General features: G+C 43.6%; 1 protein-coding gene across 1 annotated transcript in view; it reads right to left on the bottom strand.

Moving 5' to 3' along the window:
• LOC145342112 (serine/threonine-protein kinase 26-like) overlaps nt 1-26316 on the bottom strand; it is a 126247-nt gene that overhangs the window by 24906 nt on the left and 75025 nt on the right. The window contains exons 3-5 of the mRNA XM_080187335.1: nt 24842-25072; nt 13503-13559; nt 88-196 (exon numbers count right to left, since the gene is read on the bottom strand). Coding sequence (XP_080043461.1) covers nt 88-196; nt 13503-13559; nt 24842-25072 — 397 coding nt within the window. The remainder of the gene's footprint in view (nt 1-87; nt 197-13502; nt 13560-24841; nt 25073-26316) is intronic.

The following is a 26316-nucleotide window of genomic DNA, read 5'->3' as shown; positions in this document are numbered from 1 at the left end:
GCAAGAGCAAGAGAAGGAAGACAAAAGGTTAAGAAAACATTCGCACCACATTACACACCTCAGAGACTTGGTTGATCCCAGCTTTACCTTTAATATCCCTGTGGATCTTCTTCTCCGAATGCAGGTAGTCTAAGCCTTTGAGGATCTCCTTTAACATGGTCGCAATTTGGAATTCGTCAAAGGGCCCAGCTTGGAGCTGGAAGAGAAACTTTAATTAATATTTTGCAACTTGTCTGAAAATGTCCATTCCATCTTCTAACCACTCTAGATATGCAGATCCAACTGAGTGTCATGGTGAATCACCAGCTTGATCTTTGAGGAAGCACAAAGATTGGTCAAGGTGCCCAAAGCCTTGAGAAGGTCCAAGTGACAGAGGCAATTATTACAACACTAATATAAGGAATACCAGCAGGTCTGAGAGTGTGTCCCTTGCAAAAACACAGCTTAATGAATTTAGCACAACATCCATGAAAGTCAAAAAAGGCCTTTTGTGACTAAGGTCCGTCTGACCATTTTGAGAAAATATCCTTGTACCATCCCTTGCACACCTTGGCTGGGATTTTAAAGCTAGCCTCGCTCATCCCGAAATCATAAAATCCTGCCCGAGACCGAGACCTATGGTCTGCCCCTCGCCTGCTCCAATGCCCATGGTGGGCAGGACAGTAGAATTCCAGTTCTTGCCTATTGAGCATTCCTTCAAGTATTCATCTTTCTCAAATCTGCTCATATAATCAGCCCATCCTGCTACAAAGTCCATGACTATATTAAACATAATGGTCTAGACTCATTAAACTCCTGAATCCAATCAAATAGACCTCACTGGTCCTTCACACCTCCGAGATAAATATCACCAGCTGCTGCAGCCTCTCCTAAGTATCTCAGCCCTCACCCTCCCCCTGCCCATTCCAGCTACTAACTGTGTTAGAAAGGAATGGTAAACTTACATTTCTATAGCACCCTCATACTTTACAAAGCATTTTTGAAGTGAAGTTACTTTCATAATATAGGTGTCAGCTATGCATCAATTGGTAGGACTTTCAGCTCAGTTAGAAGGCAGTGAGTTTGAGACCAGCTCCATACAGTCCAGGTTGACATTCCAATGCAGTAATCAGGGAGAGCTGCACTGCCTTCACTGCATTGCTCTACACTGCACTCAGTGATCAGCACTGTGATAACACATTAGTTGAGACTATACCGCAGATCTAGCGCAGTGTGTTGCCTAGCAATGCATTTACAAGAAACAAGTGACTTATATCATGTTGATAATGTAATATTTGGCTGCTCTTTTGTGTTGAAATGAATGGCTACCTAAATTAGTTTTTTTTCTCTTCAGTCAATTATTCAGTTCATCTGCCTCCATCACACTCTCAGAAAAGTGCATTTCAGACCTTAACCACACTTGTGCTTCTTGTGTCAGTCACCTTAAATCTGTGTCCTCTGCTTCTTTGCCTTTTTGATGATGGGAACAGTTTCTCCCTACTAGCTCTGTCCTGGCCCCTCATACTTTTCAATAACTCTAGCAAATCTCCCCTCAACTTTCCATTCTCCAAGGAGAACAGCCCCAGCTTCTCCAATTTAGCCACGTAAACTGAAGTCCCTCATCCCTGGAACCATTTTTGTAAATCTCCAATGCCTTTGCATCTTAAATATGTTCTGCAGAATTGGACACAATGCATAATTGAGCTTGAATTGGTGCTTCATAAAGGTTTATCATAACTTCTTTGTTTTTATATTTGATGCCTCTATTTTTAAAGCACAGGATCCCGATGCTTTATTAATTATTTTCTCAACCTGTCCTGCTACCTTCAATAATTTGTGCATAAGTCCCTCTGCTCCTGCGCCCTATATTTTATACTGCATCCTTTCATTTATCCACTAGTTCACACTTCTCTGCGATGAATTTCATCTTCCATTGGTCTACCCATTCCACCAACCTTATCTGCATCTGCTTGAAGTGTGTCACCATCCTCCTCACAATTTACAATACTTGTTCATTTTGTGTCATCTACAAGTTTTGAAACTGTGATCCGGATCTTGGTGCACAAAACATGAATAGAAATTAAGAAAAGCAGTGATCCGAGTCCTAATTCCCAGAGAATCTCACCATATAGCTTTCTCTGGTATGAAGTACAATCGTTTGCCACCAGTTTCCTGTCATTCAGCCAGTTTTGTAGCCATGCAGCCAACATTCCTTTTACCCCTAAGCTCTAACTTCATTCACATCTCTGTTGTGCAGCACTTTATCAAATGCCTTTTGGAATTCCATGGAATCCAGATCAACCACAATACCCTCATCAACTCTCTCTACTCTCTCATCAAAACCCTCAATCAAATTAATTAAATACAATTTGCCTTTAACAAATCCATGCTGGATTTCCCCAACGAATACACATTTGTCCAAGTGACCGTTCATTTTGTCCCAGATTATCAGTTCTGAAAGCTTTTTCACCATCAAGATTAAATTGATTACTTAGTTGCTGGGTTGCACCCTTTTTCTGAACAAGGGCGTAACATTTGAAATTCTCCAGTCTTCTGGCAACACCCTTGTATTTAAGAGTGACCGGAAGATTATAACCAGTCTCTGAAATTTTCACGCTCACTTCCCTGAGTATCATAGAATAGAATCCTACAGTGTGGAAGGAGGCCATTTGGCCCATCAAGTCTGCATCAATCACAATCCTACCCAGGTCCTATTCCTATAACCCCATGCACTTAACCTAGCTAGTCCCTCTGAAACTAAGGGGCAATTTATCATGGCCAATCCACTTAATCTGCACATCTTTGGACTGTGGAAGGAAACCAGAGTATCCAGAGAGAATATGCAGACTCCACACAGACAGTTACCAAGCCGGTAACTGTTCTAATAACTAATAATTCTAGTAACTAATTATTCCCCAAGCTGGGAACAAGCCCGGGGTCCCTGGTACTGTCAGGCAGCAGTGCTAACCACTGTGCCACCATGTCTTCAATGCACTTCACGCTCTCTTGAATACTTATCAACTGTTAAGTGAAGGCAGTCTTTCTAATGCCTGCTTTTTATCAACTTCTAGTTTAATGTCACAATTACCTCTTCCTGTGACTTCGGCACAAGCAAGGTAGTTGCTTAATATATCAGCTACGCCCCCCTACATCCTTGTGTTAATCTTCTGTTTCCTAATCAGCCCCATTTCTCTTCCTTCTGATCTTTTAGTCTTTATATGCCCATTGAAGACTTAGACATCCTTTTACGTGAGCTGCCATTCTCTTCTCATACTCTCGCTTTACTTCTCATACTCTCGCTTTACTTCTCATTACTTTTTTCACTTTCCCCCTGAGCTTCCTATGTTCCACCTGTTCTCACTTATATTATCAATCTGACATCTATTGTATCCTTTTTCTGCTTCACTTCTCTTTTTCATCAGCCAGGGAGCTCTGGCTTTGTTTATCCAATCTTTCTCCCTCACCTGAATGCATCTCAACCGTACTTGTAATCTCTTATTTAAAGGCAGGTCATAGTTGCTTGTCAATTGATGATTCCAATTTACCTGGTCCAGATCTATTCCCACCATACTGTCATTGGCCATCCCCCAATTAACTATTTTTATTCTGGATTGCTCCTTGATTTTTGCCATTGCTGATCTAAATGCCATGAGAATTGGATCACTACTCCCTAACTGTTCCCCAAACGTCACCTGATTCATCTCAATCCCCAGAGACAAATCTAGCAATGTCTACTTCCTCATTAGACTGGAAACACACTTCTCCAAAACATTTTCCTGAAGAAACACTTTCCCCTCTCTGTCCTTTATACAATTACATTCCTGTTCTGTTTTTGAACAATTGAAGTCCCCCATTATCACTGATCCTTGTATCGATCTGAAATATTTTTGCAAACCTCCTCCCCTACATCCTTCCCACTAGTTGGTGGCCTTTTGAAGAAACCCAACGGAGTGTACTAGTGTCTCCATTGCTTTTTAGCTTGAATGAAGGTACTATGCAGTACCCCTCTGGGACATCCTCCTTCTCTCTCCAGCTCTGTAATATTTTCCTCAATCAATGTGGCTACTCCTTCCCTTTTCTGTTTTAACTTGTAGATCTCCTGAACTCCTCATCACCCCACCCTTTCGCACCGCTTCTCCGGGGTGTTCTGTTGCCATTCAGTGACATCCTTCTCCTGGGCACCAGAGAGGTAACAAAATATCTGGGGTTCAGATCTGAATTGACTGTTTATTCCCCTCACTATTGAATCTCCTGTCATTGTTGCTTTGCCTAACTTCCTCCTGTACAGTTAAGCTAGCAATGGACTTTACTCTGGCTCCTTCTCCAGAGGAGCCATCGTTCTCATCACTGTTCAGAACAGAATATTGGTGGAACTGCACTAAAGGAACTCCGGCCTGTCTGGTAGTCACCAATCCCTCTCTCTGCCTGTAAATCATTAAGCTATGGGGTGACCACATTCAGAACATAAGAAATAATAGCAGGAGTAGACCACTTGGTCCATCAAGCCTGCTCCACCATTCAATATGATCATGGTTGATCTTGGGCTTCAACTCACTTTTCTTGTTGGTTCCCCATACCCCTTAATTCCATGAGAGACCAAAAATCGGTCTGCCCTAGCCTTAAATGTATTAATTGCTGGAGCATCCACAAACCTTTGGTAGAGAATTCCAAGGATTCACAATCCTTTGAGAGAAGTAATTTCTCATCTTAGTCTTAAATGATCGTCCATTTATCCTAAGACTGCATCTTCATGTTTTAGATTCCCTAATCAGCAGAAACAATCTGTGCCTAACCTATCAAACCCCCTTGGAATCTTATAGGTTTCAATGATATCAATTCTCACTCGTCTACACTCCAGGGAATATAAACCCAATTTACTCAGCACCTCATCATAGGACAACCTTCTCATCCCAGGGACGAATCGAGCGAACCTTCACTACTTTGCCTCCAATGCAAGTCGATTCTTTCCTGAACACAGACCAAAATTAACATGATCTCCCTGAAAGTCTCAAATCTAAAATACACACGCAAATACATTTAAGAGCACTTTAAATACCAAATAGGTAGCACATGTTTTCAGAAGGCGTTTGACAAGGTACCTCACAAGAGGTTATTGCAGAAGGTAAGGGGGCATGGAGTTGGCGGTAGGGTGTTAGCGTGGATAGAGGATTGGTTGTCAAATAGGAGGCAGAGAGTGGGGGTTAATGGGTGCTATTCGGATTGGCGGTTGGTGACTAGTGGAGTGCCCCAGGGGTCGGTGCTGGGGCCTCAGCTATTTACCATTTATATAGATGATCTGGAGGAGGGAACAGAGTGTATGGTGTCGAAATTTGCTGATGACACCAAGATTGGTGGAACGGCAAATTACGCGGAGGGTGTGGAGAGTCTGCAGAAGGATCTAGATAGGCTGGGCGAATGGGCCAGGAACTGGCAAATGGAATTTAATGTTGGCAAGTGCGAGGTGGTCCACTTTGGTAGGAATAATGGTAGGAAGGACTATTACTTACGTGGCGAAAAACTGCAGCAGGCGACGGTGCAGAGGGACCTCAGGGTCCTTGTGCATGAGTCGCAAAAACCCAGCCTGCAGGTGCAGCAGGTGGTCAGGAAGGCTAATGGGATGCTGGCCTTCATAGCGAGGGGGATTGAATATAAAAGTAGGGAGGTCTTGCTGCGGCTGTATAGGGCATTGGTGAGGCCACAGCTGGAGTACTGTGTGCAGTTTTGGGCGCCGCACTTACGCAAGGATATTTTGGCCTTGGAGGGAGTGCAGAGGTGGTTTACTAGGCTGATACCGGAGTTGAAGGGATTGAGCTATGAGGAGAGGCTAAATAAACTAGGCTTATACTTGTTAGAGTTTAGAAGAATGAGGGGACATCTCATTGAGACATATAAGATGATGAATGGGATGGATAGGATAGAGGTGGAGAGACTCTTCCTGCTCAGAAAGGACAGCAGGACTAGGGGGCACAGCCTCAAGATAAAGGGGGGGCGGTTTAGAACGGAGTTGAGGAGGAACTTCTTCACTCAAAGGGTGGTGAATCTCTGGAATTCTCTGCCCGTTGAAGTGGTGGAGGCTACCTCACTAAATATTTTTAAGACGCGGGTTGATGGGTTTTTGATAAGCGAGGGGATTAAGGGTTCTGGGGAGAGGGCGGGAATGTGGAACTGAGCCACGACAGATCAGCCATGATCTTATTGAATGGCGGGGCAGGCTCGAAGGGCTAGATGGCCTACTCCTGCTCCTATTTCTTATGTTCTTATGTTATGTTCAAACAGTTCAACAGTATGTCTGTGTTAAGTTTTTGCATCCAAATCTGCAATGAATGTGGAGTCATAACTCACTTGCTTCTGCATTTAAACATCAAATAAACACGAATGAAAACCAATATCACCGTTAATTAGAAATGTATTAACAGGAACTTACTGGGCATGGGCTAGTTTCAATCAATATTATAGTGAGTTGATATAGCTCACTAATTTCACTACTCTGAATGACTGCTAGAGGGCGTGCAAAGTTTACAGTTCTGAGTTTTACAATCACATTGACAAATCAGGCAAAACAGTGGGTGCCTTATGCTGTGGAAGGAGTTAATCCAGCAGCTGGATCGTGATCACTGATGCTATCTCTCCCCATTCAAATTTGGCCCTACAGGCAGCTGAAAGACCCTGGAAAGCTGCACCCTGGTGGGAGCATTACCCCCACCAACTCTCCTTGGGGAAAGCCAACAGTCAGGAACCAATCCCTCAAACAGGCAGCGAACATGAAGCAGCATTTACAAGCAACAACACAATCTCCACCGCCCTTTTTATTACCCAATATCTTTCTGCACAATCGTTTACACAATGTATTAAAAACTGGCGAGCTATTTCCTCAGTCTCTCTGTGACCACAAAGCAATCAGAAAACACAAAAAGCCCCAGAAACTGTAGTGTAATCAATGCAAAGCAATTTCTACTTGCTGCTTTCCGGCTGTGTGGGGGTCTGTGGGGCTGAGTTTGAATGGGAAGAGGCAATAACTGTACTTCCGCTGCTGGCTTTGCTGTTTCTTTCCTTCTGAACCTGAGACTCTGAAAGCTAGTGCTGCCAAATAAACCTGTTGGACTTTAACGTGGTGTTCTGAGACTTCTTACTGTGCTTACCCCAGTCCAACACCGGCATCTCCACATCACAATTTGGGTAAGCAGAGAACACCAGAGATAATTTGGCATGGTGACACACTGGTTAGCACTGCAGCCTCACAGTGTCAGGGACCTGGGTTCGATTCTCAGCTTGGGTCACTGTGCGGAGTCTGCACATTGTGTGTGTGTGCGCGCGCGCGTTTTGTTCAGGTGCTCCAGTTTCCTCCCACATTCTGAAAGACGTGCTGGTTAGGTGCATTGGCCGTGCTAAATTCTCCCTCAGTGTACCCAAACAAGCGTTGGGTGTGATGATGACTAGGGGATCCTCACAGTAACTTAACTGCAGTGTTAATGTAAGCCTACTTCTGACACTAAGAAATAAACTTTAAACTTTAGTTTAGCTCCAGTCACCTCCCCCAAACACAGGTTATTTCAAAGGGAAATCACTATTTGCTCTGTCACTTTAAATACATTGCTGATTTATTTTGTAAGGTTTTGACGTGACTTCACGATGATAATAATAATGCCCTGCTGCAACACTGCAGGGGCTTCTTTTGGATCCAAAAGAAGTCAATGATAAACTGCAGCAGACGCTAGGAAGAATTCTCTGGCCTTCCAGCCATATGTTTCTCTGTGGCAGGAGGTACTTGCTGTTCATTGGTGGTGGGGTTCTCTGGTCCTGCCACTGTCAATGGGATTTCCTATTGATTTCACCCCACCATACCACAGCGCAGAAACCATAGAAAATTTACAGCTCAGGCACAGGCCTTTTGGCCCTTCTTGTCTGTGCCGAACCATTTTTTGCCTAGTCCCACTGACCTGCACTTGGACCATATCCTTTCACACCCCTCTCATCCATGTACCTGTCCAAGTTTTTCTTAAATGTTAAAAGTGAGCCCGTATTTACCACTTCATCCAGCAGCTCATTCCACACTCCCACCACTCTCTGCGTGAAGAAGCCCCTCTTAATATTCCCTTTAAACTTTTCTCCTTTCACCCTTAACCCATGCCCTCTGGTTTTTTTCTCCCCTGGCCTCAGTGGAAAAAGCCTGCTTGCATTCACTCTATATATAGCCATCAAAATCTTACACACCTCTATCAAATCTCCCCTCATTCTTCTACACTCCAGGGAATAAAGTCCTAACCTATTCAATCTCTCTCTGTAACTCAGCTTCTCAAGTCCCGGCAACATCCTAGTGAACCTTCTCTGCACTCTTTCAACTTTATTTACACACTTCCTGTAACTAGGTGACCAAAACTGTACACCATACTCTAAATTCGGCCTCACCAATGCCTTATACAACCTTACCATAACACTCCAACTTTTATACTCGATACTCCGATTTACAAAAGCCAATGTACCAAAAGCACTCTTTACGACCCTATCCACCTGTGACGTCACTTTTAGGGAATTCTGTACTTGTATTCCCAGATCCCTTTGTTCATCTGCACTCTTCAGAGTCCAACCATTTACCTTGTACGTTCTACTTTGGTTTGCCTTCCAAAGTGCAATACCTCACATTTGTCTGCGTTAAATTCCATTTGCCATTTTTCAGCCCATTTTTCTAGTTGGTCTGAATCCCTCTGCAAGCTTTGAAAACCTTCCTCACTGTCCACTACACCTCCAATCTTTGTATCTTCAGCAAATTTGCCGATCCAATTCACCACATTATCATCCAGATCGTTGATTATAGATGACAAATAACAAGGGGCCCAACACTGATGCCTGTGGCGCACCACTAGTCACAGGCCTCCATTCAGAGAAGCAATCCTCTACAACCACTCTCTGGCTTCTTCCATTGAGCCAGTGTCTAATCCAATTTACTACCTTCCCATGTATACCTGGGAGGGGGACTGAAGAATCTCACTGTCATGAACATCCAGAGAATTCCTCCCTTTGGATTGGGTTACTGTACTGGGGAGGGAACAGCCCAAGGTGACAGCCAGCCAAACAGAAAGACTAGCTGGGTATCCAGTTCCTGTGCAGAAACACAAGAACAAAAAGGGGAGAAACTGTGGGTTGTTGGAGGGTAAACACCAACAAAATATAGTGGTAGTATGATTAGGTACCAAACCTCTACCTTTCCTGTGCCTTCTATCTTTAAAATGACAGACAATTTAATCTTCTTGTATCAATCTTTCTCCATTAGAACAAACAATCACATATGACTGGGAATAGCAAGAAAGACTTCTATTTTCAGTTTAAAAAGCTGAACAGGAGGCAGAGGTCAAGAGGCTAAAAGATGGGCAGGAAGTGTCAGATAGGTTTTCTTTTGAGCTTGCGCACTGGGTTATAATTGCAGGAGTCAGACCTGAGTGTGATCTCAATAAGGTTTGCAGTGGAGTCACAGTGAGGTGGAATTCAATGAAGCTGTAAAGGAGGATTGCTCTTGGTAAAGCCACAATGACTGCTGTTCCAGCTGTCAATCTGAATCCAGAACTGCTTCATGTTCTAGTACAACCCCCTGCCTAATGGTAAAGGACTGCAAGTTAGCACACAACACACACACACAGCCTTCTGCAAAACAGGAAGTCAGGGAGAGTAAAAGCTAAAGGAACATTGAGATAATCAAGAAGCACAGTTCTATACCTTGAGAATTTACAATTCTACAAACTGATATAATGGCCACTTAAACAGCAAATTAGAGAGTCATTGAGTTTTACAGCACAAAGAGGCTCTACTGGTCATCAAGCACCGATCCATTCTAATCCCATTTTCCAGCATTTAGCCGTAGCCTAGTATGCTATTGTGTTTCAAATGCTTCTTAAGTGTTGTGAGAGTTCCCGCCTCTACCATCCTTTCAAGCAGTAAGTTCCAGATTCCCACCCCACTCTGGGTGAAAAAGATTTTCTTCAAATCCCCTCTAAACCTCCTACCCCCAGCTTATTGATCCCTTTGCAGAGGGGAACATTTTCTTTCAATCTACCCTATCTATGACCCTCATAATCTTGTACACCTCAATTAGCTTCCCCCTCAGCTTTCTCTGTTCCAAGGAAAACTACCCCAGCCTAACCAGCCATTCCTCATAGCTGTAAAGCCCAGGCAACATCCTGGGAAATCTCCTCCACACCTTCTCTAGTGCAATCACTTCCTTCCTATAATGTGACAACCATAACAGCACACAGTGCTCTAGCTGTGGCCTAACGTGCGTTTTATACAGTTCCATCATAACATCCCTGCTCTTATATTCTATGCTCAGCTAATAAAGACAATTATCACATATGCCTTCTTAACCACCTTATCTACTTGGCCTGCTGTCTTCAGAAATCTTTGGATATGCCCCCAACGTCCCTCTGGTCATTGGTACTTCCTAGCGTCCTATCATTCATTGTGTATAGCCTTGGTTTATTAGTCTTTGCAAAATGTTCTCATAATTGTTTCTTTTCACACTTCACTATTAACACTCCCTCTCACACTCCCCTATCAGTAGATAAACAGCCATAACAATTTCAAATGAATTATTAACCCAGATGCTTTATCCCTTCTGTTTGTTAGATGGGATTCAATGGGGTCCAAGGATCCTAGCTAAACGCAAATGGCAACGTCAATACAATCTATAGTCAGTCTATTTAAACAATTGGCATATTACACTTATGTCAATTCATTATTCTCACAAGGTCAGGCTCTATCATACCACCCAACCAATCGCAGCTGATATTTCCACCTCCAGTTATTCAGACAAAAACCAGGGACTGTGTTGTGCTGCTCATGATGAATCGGAGTTTTACAGCAACAGGTATTACCTATTACTCTGCTGTATTCACAGGCTCAGTTGTGGATCGACTGGCAGCGTGGGACTTATGAAGGACTCTCAGCAAACAGATCATCCACTCAATAAAGTCAGCCTTCTCTCCATCACGGAACCCCATTTTCCATGATTCTTACTTCATCAATGATTCCAGCTCCTCCTTGATGATATTCTCCCTCTCCAGAGACTTGAGTCCATAATCAAGGTTGACCCTCTAGTATAGCACTGAGGGACTGCTGCACTGTCAGGTGAAATGTCCTCTCAAGTGAACATCAAAGATCTCAATGCAACATTCTGAAAAAGAACAATGGCCTTCTCCCCTGTTTCCTGGCCAATATTTCACAAGAGGTTATTGCAGAAGGTCAGGGGACATGGAGTTGGGGGTAGGGTGTTAGCGTGGATAGAGGATTGGTTGTCAAATAGGAGGCAGAGAGTGGGGGTCAATGGGTGCTATTCGGATTGGCGGATGGTGACTAGTGGGGTGCCCCAGGGGTCGGTGCTGGGGCCTCAGCTATTTACCATTTATATAGATGATCTGGAGGAGGGAACCGAGTGCAGGGTGTCGAAATTTGCTGATGACACCAAGATTGGGGGAACGGCAAATTGTGCGGAGGGTGTGGAGAGTCTGCAGAAGGATCTAGATAGGCTGGGCGAATGGGCCAGGAAATGGCAAATGGAATTTAATGTTGGCAAGTGTGAGGTGGTCCACTTTGGTAGGAAGAATGGTAGGAAGGACTATTACTTACGTGGCGAAAAACTGCAGCAGGCGACGGTGCAGAGGGACCTCGGGGTCCTTGTGCATGAATCGCAAAAACCCAGCTTGCAGGTGCAGCAGGTGGTCAGGAAGGCGAATGGGATGCTGGCCTTCATAGCGAGGGGGATTGGATATAAAAGTAGGGAGGTCTTGCTGCAGCTGTATAGGGCATTGGTGAGGCCGCAGCTGGAGTACTGTGTGCAGTTTTGGGCGCCGCACCTGCGCAAGGATATTTTGGCCCTGGAGGGAGTGCAGAGGAGGTTTACTAGGCTGATACCGGAGTTGAGGGGATTGAGCTATGAGGAGAGGCTGAATAAACTAGGCTTGTACTCGTTAGAGTTTAGAAGAATGAGGGGAGATCTCATTGAGACGTATAAGATGATGAATGGGATGGATAGGATAGAGGTGGAGAGACTCTTCCCGCTCAAAAAAGACAGTAGGACTAGGGGGCACAGCCTCAAGATAAAGGGGAGGCGGTTTAGAACGGAGTTGAGGAGGAACTTCTTCACTCAAAGGGTGGTGAATCTCTGGAATTCTCTGCCCGTTGAAGTGGTGGAGGCTGCCTCGCTAAATATTTTTAAGAAGCGGGTTGATGGGTTTTTGATAAGAGAAGGGATTAAGGGTTATGGGGAGAGGGCGGGAAAGTGGAACTGAGCCACGACAGATCAGCCATGATCTTATTGAATGGCGGGGCAGGCTCGAAGGGCTAGATGGCCTACTCCTGCTCCTATTTCTTATGTTCTTATGTTCTTATTTATCCCTCAACCAACATCATTAAAACCAAATTATCACATTGCTTTTTGTGGGATCTGTGTGTAAATTGGTTGTTGGCTTCAATAAACCTAAAGGCTTCAGGAAGTTATAAGATTATGAAAGACACTCCAGTATATAGGTACCTGTCTCTCTTTTGTGTTAATAATCTTGCAGAGCTAGCGTTGTGTGAAACTATCTTGCACTGAAGACGAGAAGCAGTCAAATTGTGATTGTCAACAGACAACCATCAACATAAGACAAATTAATAAATCATGGATTAAATGGAAGGAGATTAGAAATGATAGCAAGGAATGAGTGTTTCAGAATCAGGAATTGATACATGTGATCTGTTCTGCATTCTGTGTTATAATCAAATGCTTCAGCTATCTCGGTATCTTAAATACAAGCTAATAATCTACTGTCCTAGAGTGGATTTGCCAACTTTCCTGGATTGTGCTGGATGTTTGCCATTACTTTATTAAAGATCCATCTCCCAGACATGCCTGTAAGCCATACAGAAGGAAAATCGATGCAACACTTGCACCTGTTTTACTCCAGTCAGACTCTCAAAAATATTCAGGGGTTAAAGGGGCCCTGGCACCCACACCAGGTAAAACCATGTGGTGGATAGAGCTAGTTCTGGAGTGCAATGGATCATGGGTAGTGTAGCCACCATCACTGGATGACTGACATATTGTGCAACATAGTGATAGTTCAGAGTCAAGACTGTCATGAGTGATCATGTGATTAAACTTCCAGGAACACAGTCCAACCAGTGTTGCCAATCCTGTGCAAGAGTAAATTTATCATACACAGTAAGAGAGGACAAAGCGGGTAGAAATCAAAGTTCTGAATTCTACATTCACCAGGATGATCAACTTTTCTTTATTTTCAAAATATTCCTAGATTTTCCATTCCCTAGATTTGATTTGGAGCTCATGTGGAAGGCAGCTATGAGCAAATTAGCTGTTAGCCAGGAACTGATAGGGCCTCACTGGCAGAAACCCAGAGGTAAGGAAATAGTCTCATACCCTAGCCCACCTCTTCTAACAGTTCGCCAAATCAAAGGCTGCAACTTCAGTAGGTTCAAAGGAGATTTTAGATAGAGACTCTCTGTGACAACAGTCGATGGATAAATTAGATACTTACCAGATCCAAGGCTGAACCGCCTCCCAAATATTCCATTATAATCCATAACTTTGTCCCCTGTGAACAGAAAGGTACCGAATTCATTAATTGGCATGATCTGACACACGACACATAACACATATTAGATTGTATATTCTGTGTCACCAGTGTCCCGAGTGTATGCAGAGCTGGTGAACACTACCACATTGTACCAACTAAGGAATGTGCAATTTCTGAATTCTTTCCTTAGAACAAAAATATTGCAGTCTGCAGTATATAAGTCAGGGTGGCATGGTAACACAGCTGTTAGCACTTCTGTCTCACAGCGCCAGGGACCTGAGTTCAATTTTGACCTCGGGGGACTGTGTGGAGTTTGCACATACCCCCCATGTCTGCATGGAATTCCTCCGGTTTCCTCCCACAGTCCAAAGATGTGTAGGTTAGGTGGATTAGCCATGGTAAATGTGTGAGGTCACAGGGATAGGGCAGAGGGGAGGGCCTGGGTGGGATGCTCTTTCAGAGAGTCGGTGCAGACATGAAGAGTTGAAAGGGCTCTTTCTGCTCTGTAGGGATTCTATGATTTGAAGTTTGGAACAATACTTGGAAAAATGGAGGTCACCGAGTATAAAATGTGAACCAATGATGTCGATGCAAAGGGTCCCAGTTCAGTTTGCCGATCACTATGCATGGTTTGCACTGTGTGGAGGTGTCTGAACTCCCAAATAGCTTCTTGGCAGCAAAGCCTGCATTGCCTGATCCTGCTTGATCCTATGCAGTGACTTATAAAGCAAGTATAATCCTAAACATTCATTTCTGGCTGAAAAGTAGAAATTCATCTTAGAGGCTAAACATTGGACTAAACCTGCTTTTTGACAGCAAAAGGAAGAGGGCTGACTTGTATGACATCATCTACAGTTTTTCTTGCCATTTATTTTTATTTGCTCCTGGGATGTGGAAAATGTTTATAAGACCATATTTTACTGTTCATCCTGAATTGGCCCTGAGAAGGTAGCATGAGCTCCTCATCCTGACAGGTTTGTCATGGCTCAATGTAATAGATCCAAGTTAGTTGATGATACGAAGTTAGGTGGCAAAGTTAATTTGTAAGGAAGCTACAAAACGATATAATGGATTTATATCAGTGGGCTAGAATGTGAAACATATTATGGTTAACTGTAAAGATATTCACTTTTGCAGGAAAAACAGAAAAGCAGATTTATTTTGAATGGTGAGAAATTGAGTAGTGCTTGTATTCAGAAGGACCTGCATGCTCCAGTTTCCTCCCACAATCTGAAAGACATGCTGGTTAGGTGCACTGACCATGATAAATTCTCCCTCAGTGTACCCAAACAGGAGTGTGACAATGAGGGAATTTTCACAGTAACTTTATTGTAGTATTAATGTAAGCCTACTTGTGACTAATAAAAAATAAACTTTAAATAAAAGTGATGAGCAGATACAGCAGAAGGGTAAAAATGAGCAAGTTTGATGCTGTTCATTACACAATCATCCAGCCTTTGACTGACCATAGAATCTTACAGTGCACACAGAGGCCATTCAGCCCACTTTGTACATATCAGTTCTTTTACTGGGGATCCAATTCATCCCACCCGTTTCCTCATTTACCCCCTCGTTCTTTTGCCCATTACCTTAAATCTGTGTCCTCTCTTTACCGATCCTTCTTCCACTTAAAAGTTTTTTTTTAAACATCCACTCTGGTCAAAATCCTTCTTCATTTGGAGCACCGCTATTAAATCTCCCCTTCAACTTCTCTGCTGTGATTCCAGCCTCTCCACAGACCTGAAGTCTAGGCTCAGCCATGGCTCAGTGGTAGCAGTGGGGCTTCTTAATTCAAAGGTTCAGCCCGCACCAAGGCTTCAGCACATTGACTAGGCTGATACACCCATGCAGTACTGAAGCAATGCTGCGCTGCTGGAGTACTGTCTTTCAAGTGGGATGTTAAATCCATTTGCCTCCCAGATGGACATAAAAGATTCCACTGCAATGGGATCTCAAAAGGAATGGGGCGATCTCCCCAGTGTTGTGACCCCTTCGCCAACATCACCGAAGTAGGTTGCCATTTTTCCTATTTTACAACGATGACTATATTTCAAAAGTACTTCATTGGCTGCAGAGGTCTTTGGCGTATCCTTAGATCATAAAAAGAACTATATAAATGTAAACTATTTAAATACACCAGGTGACAAACTGCAGCTGAAGCACCCAGCAGCTGCCTGTATGACACTCTTATTAAACACAGTAAAAAGTCTGACAACACCAGGTTTTAGTCCAACCTATTTATTTGATAATATACTCGCAAGCTTTCGAGGGGTTACCCTCTTCGTCAGGTGAATGATTCACCTGACGAAGAGGGTAACCCCTCGAAAGCTTGCGAGTATATTATCAAATAAATAGGTTGGACTAAAACCTGGTGTTGTCAGACTTTTTACTGTGTTTACGCCAGTCCAACGCCGGCATACCCACATCATGACTCTTATTAAAACCAGAGCACCCTGTACAACACCAACAGCACCAGCCTGCTGTAAAATTAAGGCCATCATCCCTCTCAAATACTAGGACTTCCTGGAATTAACAGTTGGCCTTCCAGACACTCCTGCCATCAATCCAAAAAAAAAATCATTGGGACATGCATTTGCCCCTTTCATGCCAGTTGGATTCACAAGTGGGCTGCAGATTTCCCAGAATGCAACAGGGCCACATAACTCCCAGAATGCAACAGGGCTGCAGGTTGGATCAGAAATGCAACAGTTCAACCAGAGTTGGCAAATCATAGTACGCGTCCACTATCCATCTATAACATAGCAAGTGTTGCTGCCTGCTCTAACAGGAGGCCCTTCTTCAGTACAAAGTATACAAAACATCCAGTACTTTAATAAAAATATTGGCAGAAAATGAGCAGACTGTTCAAGTCATTTGGTAAAATGATTCATCATCAGAACTCTGAAGCAAGCACCAAGATGTAGCTTGGCTGGTGGTGAGAAAGATCCTCCCAGTCACACCCAGAGTCTCACCCCATTCACACGCTGACCCTGAGGTAACTGTGATGAGGAAGGAATTAGAAGGAACAGTTGTCCACCTCGTTCTGGAACGTGCCTTTCATAGAAACCCTACAGTGCAGAGAGAGAGCATTTGGCCCACCGAGTCTGTACTGACCACAATCCCACCCAGGCCCTATCCCCAAATTCCTACACATTTACCCGTTAATCCCTCTAACCTATGCATCTCAGGACTCTAAGGGGCAATTTTAGCATGGCAAATCAACCTAACCTGCTCATCTTTGGATTGTGTGAGGAAACCAGAGTACCCGGAGGAAACCCATGCAGACACGGGGAGAATGTGCAAACTCCCCATAGACAGTGACCCAAGTCGGGAATCGAACCCAGGTCCTTGGAGCTGTGAAGCAGCAATGCTAACCACTGTGCTACGGTGCCGTCCTTTGTAAATAAGATCTGGAAAGAAAGATAGTGGTTTTTGTTGAGGTTCATCCTGAGCAGCTCTGTGATGCAGGACTCTGTGCTCTATGGGCCGTTCCCAGGAACGCACACCCAGGCAAATCTCAGATGTGGCTAGAGGACCATCAATTCAGTGAAAGAAGCTATTTGGTCTGCCCGAATCTTGATTTTTTTTTAGTGCAAAGAGTTGTTCACAATCGTGCGCTGCAGACAGCACATTCCAAAGCCCAGGACTACATGCTATGGGACTCGTGAAAGCTTGGGCATCCACCACAGAGGCACAATGGAGGAATATCGCTGTCTAAGGGCTTACAGCCATAGTGCACTGAGGGGCTGTGGAAACTACCCAGGCCGTTTGCAATGTATATTGTAAATATCATGAGTATTGGGGCAACTCATAGTGGAACTTGCTTTATGGATAAAAGTTGAATTCAACAGCACTTCCTGTAACATTTAATCTAAAATATTTTGGAGCTTACTTTTGTAACTAAAAGTATATTTTTGGAAAGCAAAGTGGAATGAAAATGAGCATGCCCTGTCCAGTGGACGAGAAGTAACTGGCAAAGAAAGGGCAGCTTTTTGCAAACTACAGATTTGCCCAGAGGCAGAGTTGGTGTTTTCCATTAATTGGTGGACTAGCTCAGCCTATGTTTGATATCCGTAGGCTTCAATGATTGAGTGGACAGCTCTCTGAGCAGAGTTAAGAGGGGAACAAGATCCTCTCTCCAAGGTGACACAGTGGTTAGCACTGCTGCCTCACAGCGCCAGGGACCCAGGTTCCATTCCCAACTTGGGTCACTGACTGTGTGGAGTTTGCACATTCTCCTTCTGTCAGTGTGGGTTTCCTCTGGGTACTCCGGTGTCCTCCCACAGTCAATGATGTGCAAGTTAGATGAATTGGCCATGCTAAATTCACCCTCAGTGTACTCGAACAGGCACTGCAGTGTGGCGACTAGGGAATTTTCACAGTAATTTCATTGCTTTGTGAATGTAAGCCTACTTGTGGCTAATAAATAAATAATACTTTAAAGTTCGATGAGTCACAGTAGTTAGCACTGCTGCCTCACGGCACTAAGAACCCGGGTTCAATTCCAGCCTCGGATCGCTTCATGAAGTTTGCACACTTTCCTATGTCCGTGGGGTGCTCCATTTTCTCCCACAGTCCGAAGATGTGCAGGCTTGGTGGAATGGCCATGCCAAATTGACCTTAGCGTCATGGAGATTACCAGGATAAATGCGGGGTGGGGGATTATGGGGATAGAGCCTGGGTGAAATTATTGTTGGTGTAGACTCAATGAGCCTCCTTCTGCACTGTAAGGACTCTATAATTCAATGATTCTAAGCCTGTTTCGCTGTTTCTGGGGCCCACCACCTTGTGTTTTTATACGAACAGAGATCAGTACAAAGAACCATTTTCTCCTTGGTATCATGCGACAGTATAAATGTGACAGAAAATCCAAAGGCAAATCTGAATTGGTAGAATCATAACAGAACACTATCCACACTTTCAAACCCTATTAACATTTTACCATTAATGAACCTCACAAACGCTTCAATCTTGAAACAATGAACTCAAGAACCTGGAAGTAAACAAATTCAGAACCTGCATTCCACCAACAGACATCTCTGATGAAAGGACAGTCAACTTAAAATTTGATTTTGCTAAAAAATAATGGTGAAACTTATGATACTGACTATCACTAAAGCACAAATCAGACTGCAAAAGCACAGTTAAGGGTGTAAATCAAGAAGTTGCTGCTGAATTTCTCTGCTCCTCCAGAAGCTACACTATACTGCAATCATCCCACTGGGAGAAACAGCCTTGAAACGCAAGGAAATTGAGCTATTTACATGATAGATACCTACCATCAATGCCATAAAAGGTTGTGAATTATCCTTTGAACTATCAGTTAATTTTTAACAGTGCTTTAAGTCTTACTTACTGCTAAACAACTTCTTTAGCATTAAACATTAACTTTTCCAAGTGTGGAGTCTCATTCCCTCAGAGTTTAATAATTAAAGATCAAAACACAGAACAGCAAAGGAACAGGCCTTACAGTCCACCAAGCCTGCATCAACAGATGATATCTTTCTAAACTAAAGATCTTTTATTTCTATGCAGTCCATATCCCTCTATGTACTTGTCAAGATGCATCTTAAACCCTGCTATTGTACCTGCTTACCACATCCTCTGGTAGCACTTTTTAGTACTTACCACCCTCTGTGTAAAAAAACTTTCCACTCACATTTACTTTAAACTTCCCCCCTTTTACCTTAAAACCTTATGCCCTAGTAACTGTCATTTTTACCCTTGGAAAAGATTCCGACCATCCATTCTATCCATGCCTCACATAACTTTGTAAACTGCTATCAGATTGCTCCTCAGCCTTCAGAGTTCAAGTGAAAACAAACCCACTTTTTCCAATTTTTCCTTATAGCTAATACCCTCCAAACTATGCCTGGACCCTCCAAACATCCTGGTAAACCTTTTCAGTACCCTCTCCAAAGTCTCCACACCCTTCTGGTATTATGGCGACCAGAAATGCACGCAATGTTCCAAATGCAGCCGAACTAAAGTTCTATACAGCTGCAACATGACTTGCCAATTTTTATACTCTATGCCCCAATCAATGAAGGCAACCATGTCATACACCTTCTTGACCGCCTTGTCCACTTATATTGCTACTTTCATTATGCAGCATGCAGTACAAGCTCCTGGGAAAGGAGACTGCTGGCCAGAAAACAAAGTCAAAAATAACTACATGCTGCAGACACAAATGGCGCTTACGAGTCATCTTCCGGTGGATGCTGGAACTCTGGAAGGCAGCAGGAGAAAGCAAACATTGCTTGTCATAAGCAGCTGACTAAAGATGATGTCTGATGTCATTTTCCAAAATAAGCCAAGCTTCTGAGCTGTTCACCATGCATTGAACCTGACATCTTTTGAGTCTGGAATTAGTTGCTCATTGCAAACTTGCTCACAAGGCTGATTGAGTAGAGTCCATCAATTCAGTTCTAGAAGAGTGCAGTAGAATTCAACGTGGGTAGAATTTTAAGGATACCAAATGATCAGTGCTTGCCATCCCGAGAGCTGGTGCCTCAAGCACAGCTGCTGACTCAAACTCCCACTGCCAGTTAACCCTGGATTGAAAATTGATTGACAGTGGACAGGACTTCCATCTGCCCTTGGAAGGATGACCCACCCATGAGAGCTTTTGACCGGATTGACCAACCGTTATTCAACCTGGCCGGAAGTGGGTAATTGTGGCATCCGGGGGCGTCCCAAGTTCTAATGCCCTGGGGGTAGGATGCCCCAAATCTGAGGAGGCCTTTATAGTATGGCGCCTGCTCCTCACCTCCTGCTGAGATTGGGAAAAGGGCAAATGTCATTTCCCCTTGAAGTTGAGGCTGGGCAGGATAACGCCCTTAGGTGGCCCAGTTATGGGCCTTAGTAGATAAAAAGGGCAGGTTTCCTGTGCAAGACCCTGCTCAACCCAGCGTGAAATTGTGTTCAGATTTTGGCAGGTGGGTTCCCAGAGTGAATTCAGTCCATTCAATTTTATGTTCCCCATCTGGTGTCTCAGTACCCTACTTTGAGGGGACCATAAAGTCCAGGAAGTCTGGGCAATGAGACAAGATTTCAAAGCCCTCTGGCAGCCCCTAGAATCTAACACTCACTCCCCATAGGGAGGAAGAATCAAACAATGGAAATTTGGCAAGAGCAGACATTCTATGGCCCTCGTCTGACTACTTAAAGAGATGTAATTTCTCACAGGGCACATTTGAAAAGAAGCAATTTCTCCCAGTGTCCTCATGAACATCCCTTCCTCAGCACGCATGTAACACAAACTAGCCATCACTCACCGCAATTTTGGTGTGCTGCGTGCAACCTTTTGTCACGTTGTTTGTTGTTCTTTAGTCACACCACCTCAACTTATAAAAAGAAGCCTTTCATGACCATCAGATGTCTCAAAGTACTTTACAGCCAATGAAATATTTTTGAAGCGTGGTCATTGTTGACATATAGGAAACACTACAGTCAATTTGTGCGTAGCAAACTCCCACAAACAGCAATGTAGTAATAACCAGGAAACCTATTTTATTGTGGAGTTGGCTGTGGGAAAATATTATCGAGAACACATGTAATAACTGCCCTGTTTGACCTCAAAACAGTGCCACAGGATCACTTATATCCAATTAAGCAGGCAGATGCTGCCCTGGCTTAAGGTTTCATCCAAAAGGTGGCACCTCCCACAGTGCAGCACTCCCTCAGTACTGAAATGGAGCACAAATCTTGACTTTTGTGTTCAAGTCCTGGAGTGAGATTTGAACTGAGACCATGAATGCTGACTACTGAGGTGGGGCTGACAACAAGGCTAAATAATGTTAAAGAACAGCTTGTGAGTCACTTCTTCTTGCTACCTCTCCTCCCATTCCTGGTCCCTATTGTCTTCTGTCAAACATACCCGCATTAAAACATCAGCATTTAACTTGTACCCTGACGTATTGCAGCACTTTCAAAGACTTCATTCGTGAACAAAAGATTCCTTTGCAAGGGTATACAGGGGCAGCAGCATGTCTGCAGTTACTTCTGGAATACCACTGCTGAACAGAGCTCCTCCTCCTGGGGTGATTCCCCACTCTGAGTCCCAATTGGTCACCCAGGTCAGGTGATCTTTACCCTGTTTCTGTAGCGGCAACATAGCAATCACATTACCTTAATACAGAAAGGCATCCCTATGCTTAAGGGAGGCAAACAGACACCAACGGCTGTTTTATTAGGAGTGATCAAAAGCTTGCTCAAAAGACAGGTTTTATGGGGTTTCAAAGGAGGTGGAAAGGGGTGAAGCCTAGATGGTGGAAATCAGATGTGCCAATTGTGGAGCGAGGGATATATTAGATGCCAGAATGAGAGGATTAGAAAGTGGTAGGGATGGGGAAGTTAAATCGCAGGATAGAGATCCATGAGTTATCTTCCTCCCACAAACAATGCAGAATGCCTACTGACGATATTAAAATGAAGTTGACTGAAGGAAACTGGATTGTGAGCAGCCTAAAACAGCCCTCACAAAATCATACCACACACTGTCACTGTACTGGCTCCTTGAAAGAGTTCTTCAGCTCTTAAGCCCTGTAACTTATCCCCTTCACGTAATAATCAGATTTCCTTCTGAAAGGAGCTCTTGAATCTGCTTCCATTATCAGGCAACACAGTGTGGAGCGTAACAACTTGTTGTATAAAAATGTTTCTCATTTCCCAGCCAGTGGAAAAAACTGGCTATCTCCTCATCCTGAGACACTCCCAGTATTAAACCCATCAAGGACATTTCACTTTAAAAATGTACTAATTAAGATTCCTTCATTGTAACTTGGTCAAAATCTTGGAATTCCCTAAGAACATTGTGGGTGTATGTACACCACATGGATGATAGTAGTTCAAGAAGGTAGCTTACCACCACATTCTCAAGGGCAAGAAGGGATGGACAATAAATGGTGGCCAAGCCAGTGATGTCTACATCTCAAATGAATAAAATAAAAGCTACGCAACATCTGGAAATTCAGTGATAGATTCAATGGAAGGAACTGAGGGAGATCAATATTAGTAGAGAAATGGTGCTGGGAAAGTGATGGCATTGAAGGTGGATAAATCCCAAGGGCCTGATAATCTACATCCCAGAGTACTTAAGGAAGTGGCTCTAGAAATAGTGGATGCATTGGCGGTCATCTTCCACGATTCTATAGATTCTGGAACAGTCCCTGCAGATTGGAGGGTAGCTAACATCACTCCAATATTCAAAAAGGGAGGCAGAGAGACAACAGGGAATTATACACCAGTAAGCTTAACATCGGTAGTGGGGAAAATTCTCGAATCCATTATCAAGGACATTTTAGCAGAGCATTTAGAAAGCAGTGGCAGGATCAGTCAGAGTCAGCATGGATTTATGAAGAGGAAATCATGCTTGACAAATATGTTGGAATTCTTTGAAAATGTAACTAGTAGAGTTGACAAGGGGGAGTCAGTTGATGTGGTATATTTGGTCTTTCAGAAAGTATTTGACAAAGCCCCTCATAAGAGGTTATCATGCAAGATTGAAGCGTATGGGATTGGGGGAAAATGCGTTCAGCTAGATAGAAAACTGGTTGGCAGAGAGGAAACAAAGGGTAGAAATATATGGATGTTTTTCAAATGGCAGGCAGTAACTAGCGGAATGCCACAGTGATTGGTGCGGGGACCCCAGCTATTCACGGTATATAGTAATGACTTGGATGAGGGAACAAAATGTAACATCTCAAAGTTTGCAGATGATACCAAACTGGGCGGGAGGGTGAACTGTGACGAGGGTGCAGAGGTCCTGCAAGCACAATCTGGTGAGGTTGGGTAAGCGGGCAAATCAATGGCAGATGCAGTATAATTTGGATACATGTGAGGTTATTCACTTTGGAATGAAAAGCAAGAAGACAGATTACTACTGAATGGTTGTAAATTGGGAGGGGGGAGTGTGCAGCGGGACCTGGATGTTCTTGTGCACCGGTCACTGAAGTAAGCAGATGATAAAGGCGGCAACTGGCATGTTGCCCATCATTGAGAGAGGTTTCAAGTAGAGGAGCAGGGATGTGTCGTTGCAATTATACAGGGCCTTGGTGAGGCCACACCTAGAGTATTGCATGCAGTTCTGGTCTCCTTTTCTAAGGAGGGATGTCCTTCATCTCAAGGGAGTGCAGCGAAGGTTTACCAGGCTGATTACAAGGATGGCGGGACTGATGTATGAGGAGAGATTATTAGGTTAGGATTGTTTTTGCTGGAGTTCAAATGAATGAGGGGGAATCTCATACAGGCTTATAAAATTTTAACAGGATTAGACAGGATAAATGCACGGAGGATATTTCTAATTGTGGAGGGTCACAGTTTGAGGATTCAGGGTCGACCATAAAGGCTGGAAATGAGGAGACATTTCTTCACCCAAAGCTTAGCTTGCTTAGAGGTTTAAGACTAGCTTAGGGGTTTTCAAAAAAAAAAAGGGCAGCATGGACAAGTTGGGCCGAAGGGCCTGTTTCTATGCTGTAAACCTCTATGACTCTAACACTTGGGGCAAATGAGATCAAAGGTTATGGGGAAAAAGCAGGATTAGGCTACTGAGTTGGATGATCAGCCATGATCGTAACCAATGGCAGAGCAGGCTTGAAGGGCCAAATGGCATTCTCCTTTCTTCTATGTTTCTACTGACACCAAAGCCATTCACTGGGTCAGCTGCCCTAAAACACTATTTATTCCCTAGATTAATCACTTCCAATTGTGCTCTACATATCCTGGGGCTGGAGCAAGGGACGCACTCCAATTCTCAATCTGGGCAGGCCTTCTCAGCAGAAACACATCATCAAACCGCATCATGTCATTAGTTAGATCACAGTCACCAGTGCCGTTCTGAGCCCCCAGTTATGACAGAACAATCAAAATTCACTCAAATAATAGCAGCATTGAGGATTCTAATTGCCAATAAAGACACAAAACAATGGGAGTTTTTGCAGAGGAACAGCAAAAGTCTGGGGGAATCTAACGAGAGCCTTTTCAGGGCTGTGAAAGCTTTCACAATGGTAAACAGTTGTTAAATTATTAGCAGGAGGACATTGAACAACAAAAAGGAACAAAGAGGAAAAGTTATTTTAAATAGACGGTCAGAGGGGTATGAAATGCTTCACCATGAGAACATAACATGATTCAAAAAGGACTTTGCAATCCATTTGAAAAGGAAGACTGGCAGAGACACTGGAAAATGGAACTAGAGCAGATAGTTTCAGTAAAAAAAAGCATGACGGAGCAAAATGCTCCCTTTAATACTTGAACTTCAATGATGCAACTGTAATAAAGTACATAAAATTGATCATTACCTTTAAATATGATCCAAAATATTTGGTTACATATGGACTATCACATTGGCTTAGCACAGTAATTTCCTGTTGGATATCTTCAATTTCATCTTCAGCTTCTTCTAGGTCAATGATTTTGATAGCAACAACTTGCTGTGTCCGATTATCAATTCCTTTGAAGACTTCACCAAATGACCCCTTTCCAATTCGCTCCAGTTTGGTAAACAGTCCCTCAGGGTCTGCCCGGTGATTCTGGAAAACAGAAAAATAACATTAGTAAGATTGAGATCTCACGCTTGGTGTGATAAACTGACAGCTGTTTATTACATGCTTTCGCTGCGCTTGCACCCCACCCCCCACATCCTCGCTACGCCTGCCCGCACCCCAACCCTCACTACACCTGCCCCCGCTTTGTGAATTGCACTCGCTCAAAGGGCAAGAACTGCGAGTGCATTCAGAAACAACACCATCTTTCATCTTCCCCTCCAAGGCAGGCATCACACCGACTTGCTAAAGTATCAGCCATTCCTTCGTTGTCAGTGGGTCAAAATCTTGCAAGCTACCGCCCCCCCCAACAACACTGCAGGAGTACTTTCACCTCAGCAATTCAAGAGAAGGATTTATCATTTCCTGAAGGGAATCTTATAACGGACAACAAAATCTGGACTTACCAGTAAGACCCATATCCCAAAAACAATTTTTTTTAAAATGTGGCCCTTCCCCCACACACAATTACAACTCCTGCACAGTGCCAAGTCTTGCTAATCGTATGATTTTAACCCAAGACGAAACTGAAATAACAGTTTTCAGGGCTAGCAGCAAGTCAAGATGCCTTTATTCTACTGTTCCCATCAATTCCTGTTCAAACTACAGGCCACATCTGCCCAGTGAGAGGTTTCTCTCATTCTGAACAAATCAAGGAAGCCAAAAAAATGCCTCACAACAGTGGTTGTGAGGGCAGACAGCAAAACATACATTCCAAGGAGTTCCAACCTTTTAATTATCTTCTCTCCTATGGTGCAATCTGCTTCCTTGCCAGAATTTTTTGGGATAAACTCCTGGGTGACAGAACTGGGGGACGGGAAAGGGTAACTCTGGAGAATGGCAAAACTGTACAATCTTTCTGGATAAATGAACCAAGGTGTGCTAAATTTTCTTACTAACCTGCCAGTATCTGATGGCCTTACAACGTCATGATGTGGATATGCCAGCGTTGGACTGGGGTAAACACAGTAAAAAGTCTGACAACACCAGGTTTAAGTCCAACCGATTTATTTGATAGTAAACTCAATAGCTTTCGAGGAGTTTCCCTCTTCTTCAGGTGAATGGAGAGTTCTGGCCTCAGACAGAGCATATAAAGCACAGACAGTTTACAGATTACTGATTAGAGTGCGAATCTTTACACCTAACCTGCTGTTCAAGTCCTAAAGTGGCCGACAATGTGAGTGGAAGGAGCACTGATCACAGGTTAAAGAGATGTGTATTGTCTCCAGACA

This window comes from Carcharhinus amblyrhynchos, chromosome 4 (assembly GCF_965287045.1).
Source record: "Carcharhinus amblyrhynchos chromosome 4, sCarAmb.v2.hapA, whole genome shotgun sequence".
Classification (NCBI taxonomy): domain Eukaryota; kingdom Metazoa; phylum Chordata; class Chondrichthyes; order Carcharhiniformes; family Carcharhinidae; genus Carcharhinus; species Carcharhinus amblyrhynchos.
Note: the sequence above shows the minus strand (reverse complement) of the source record. Positions and strands in the feature narration are given on the sequence as shown.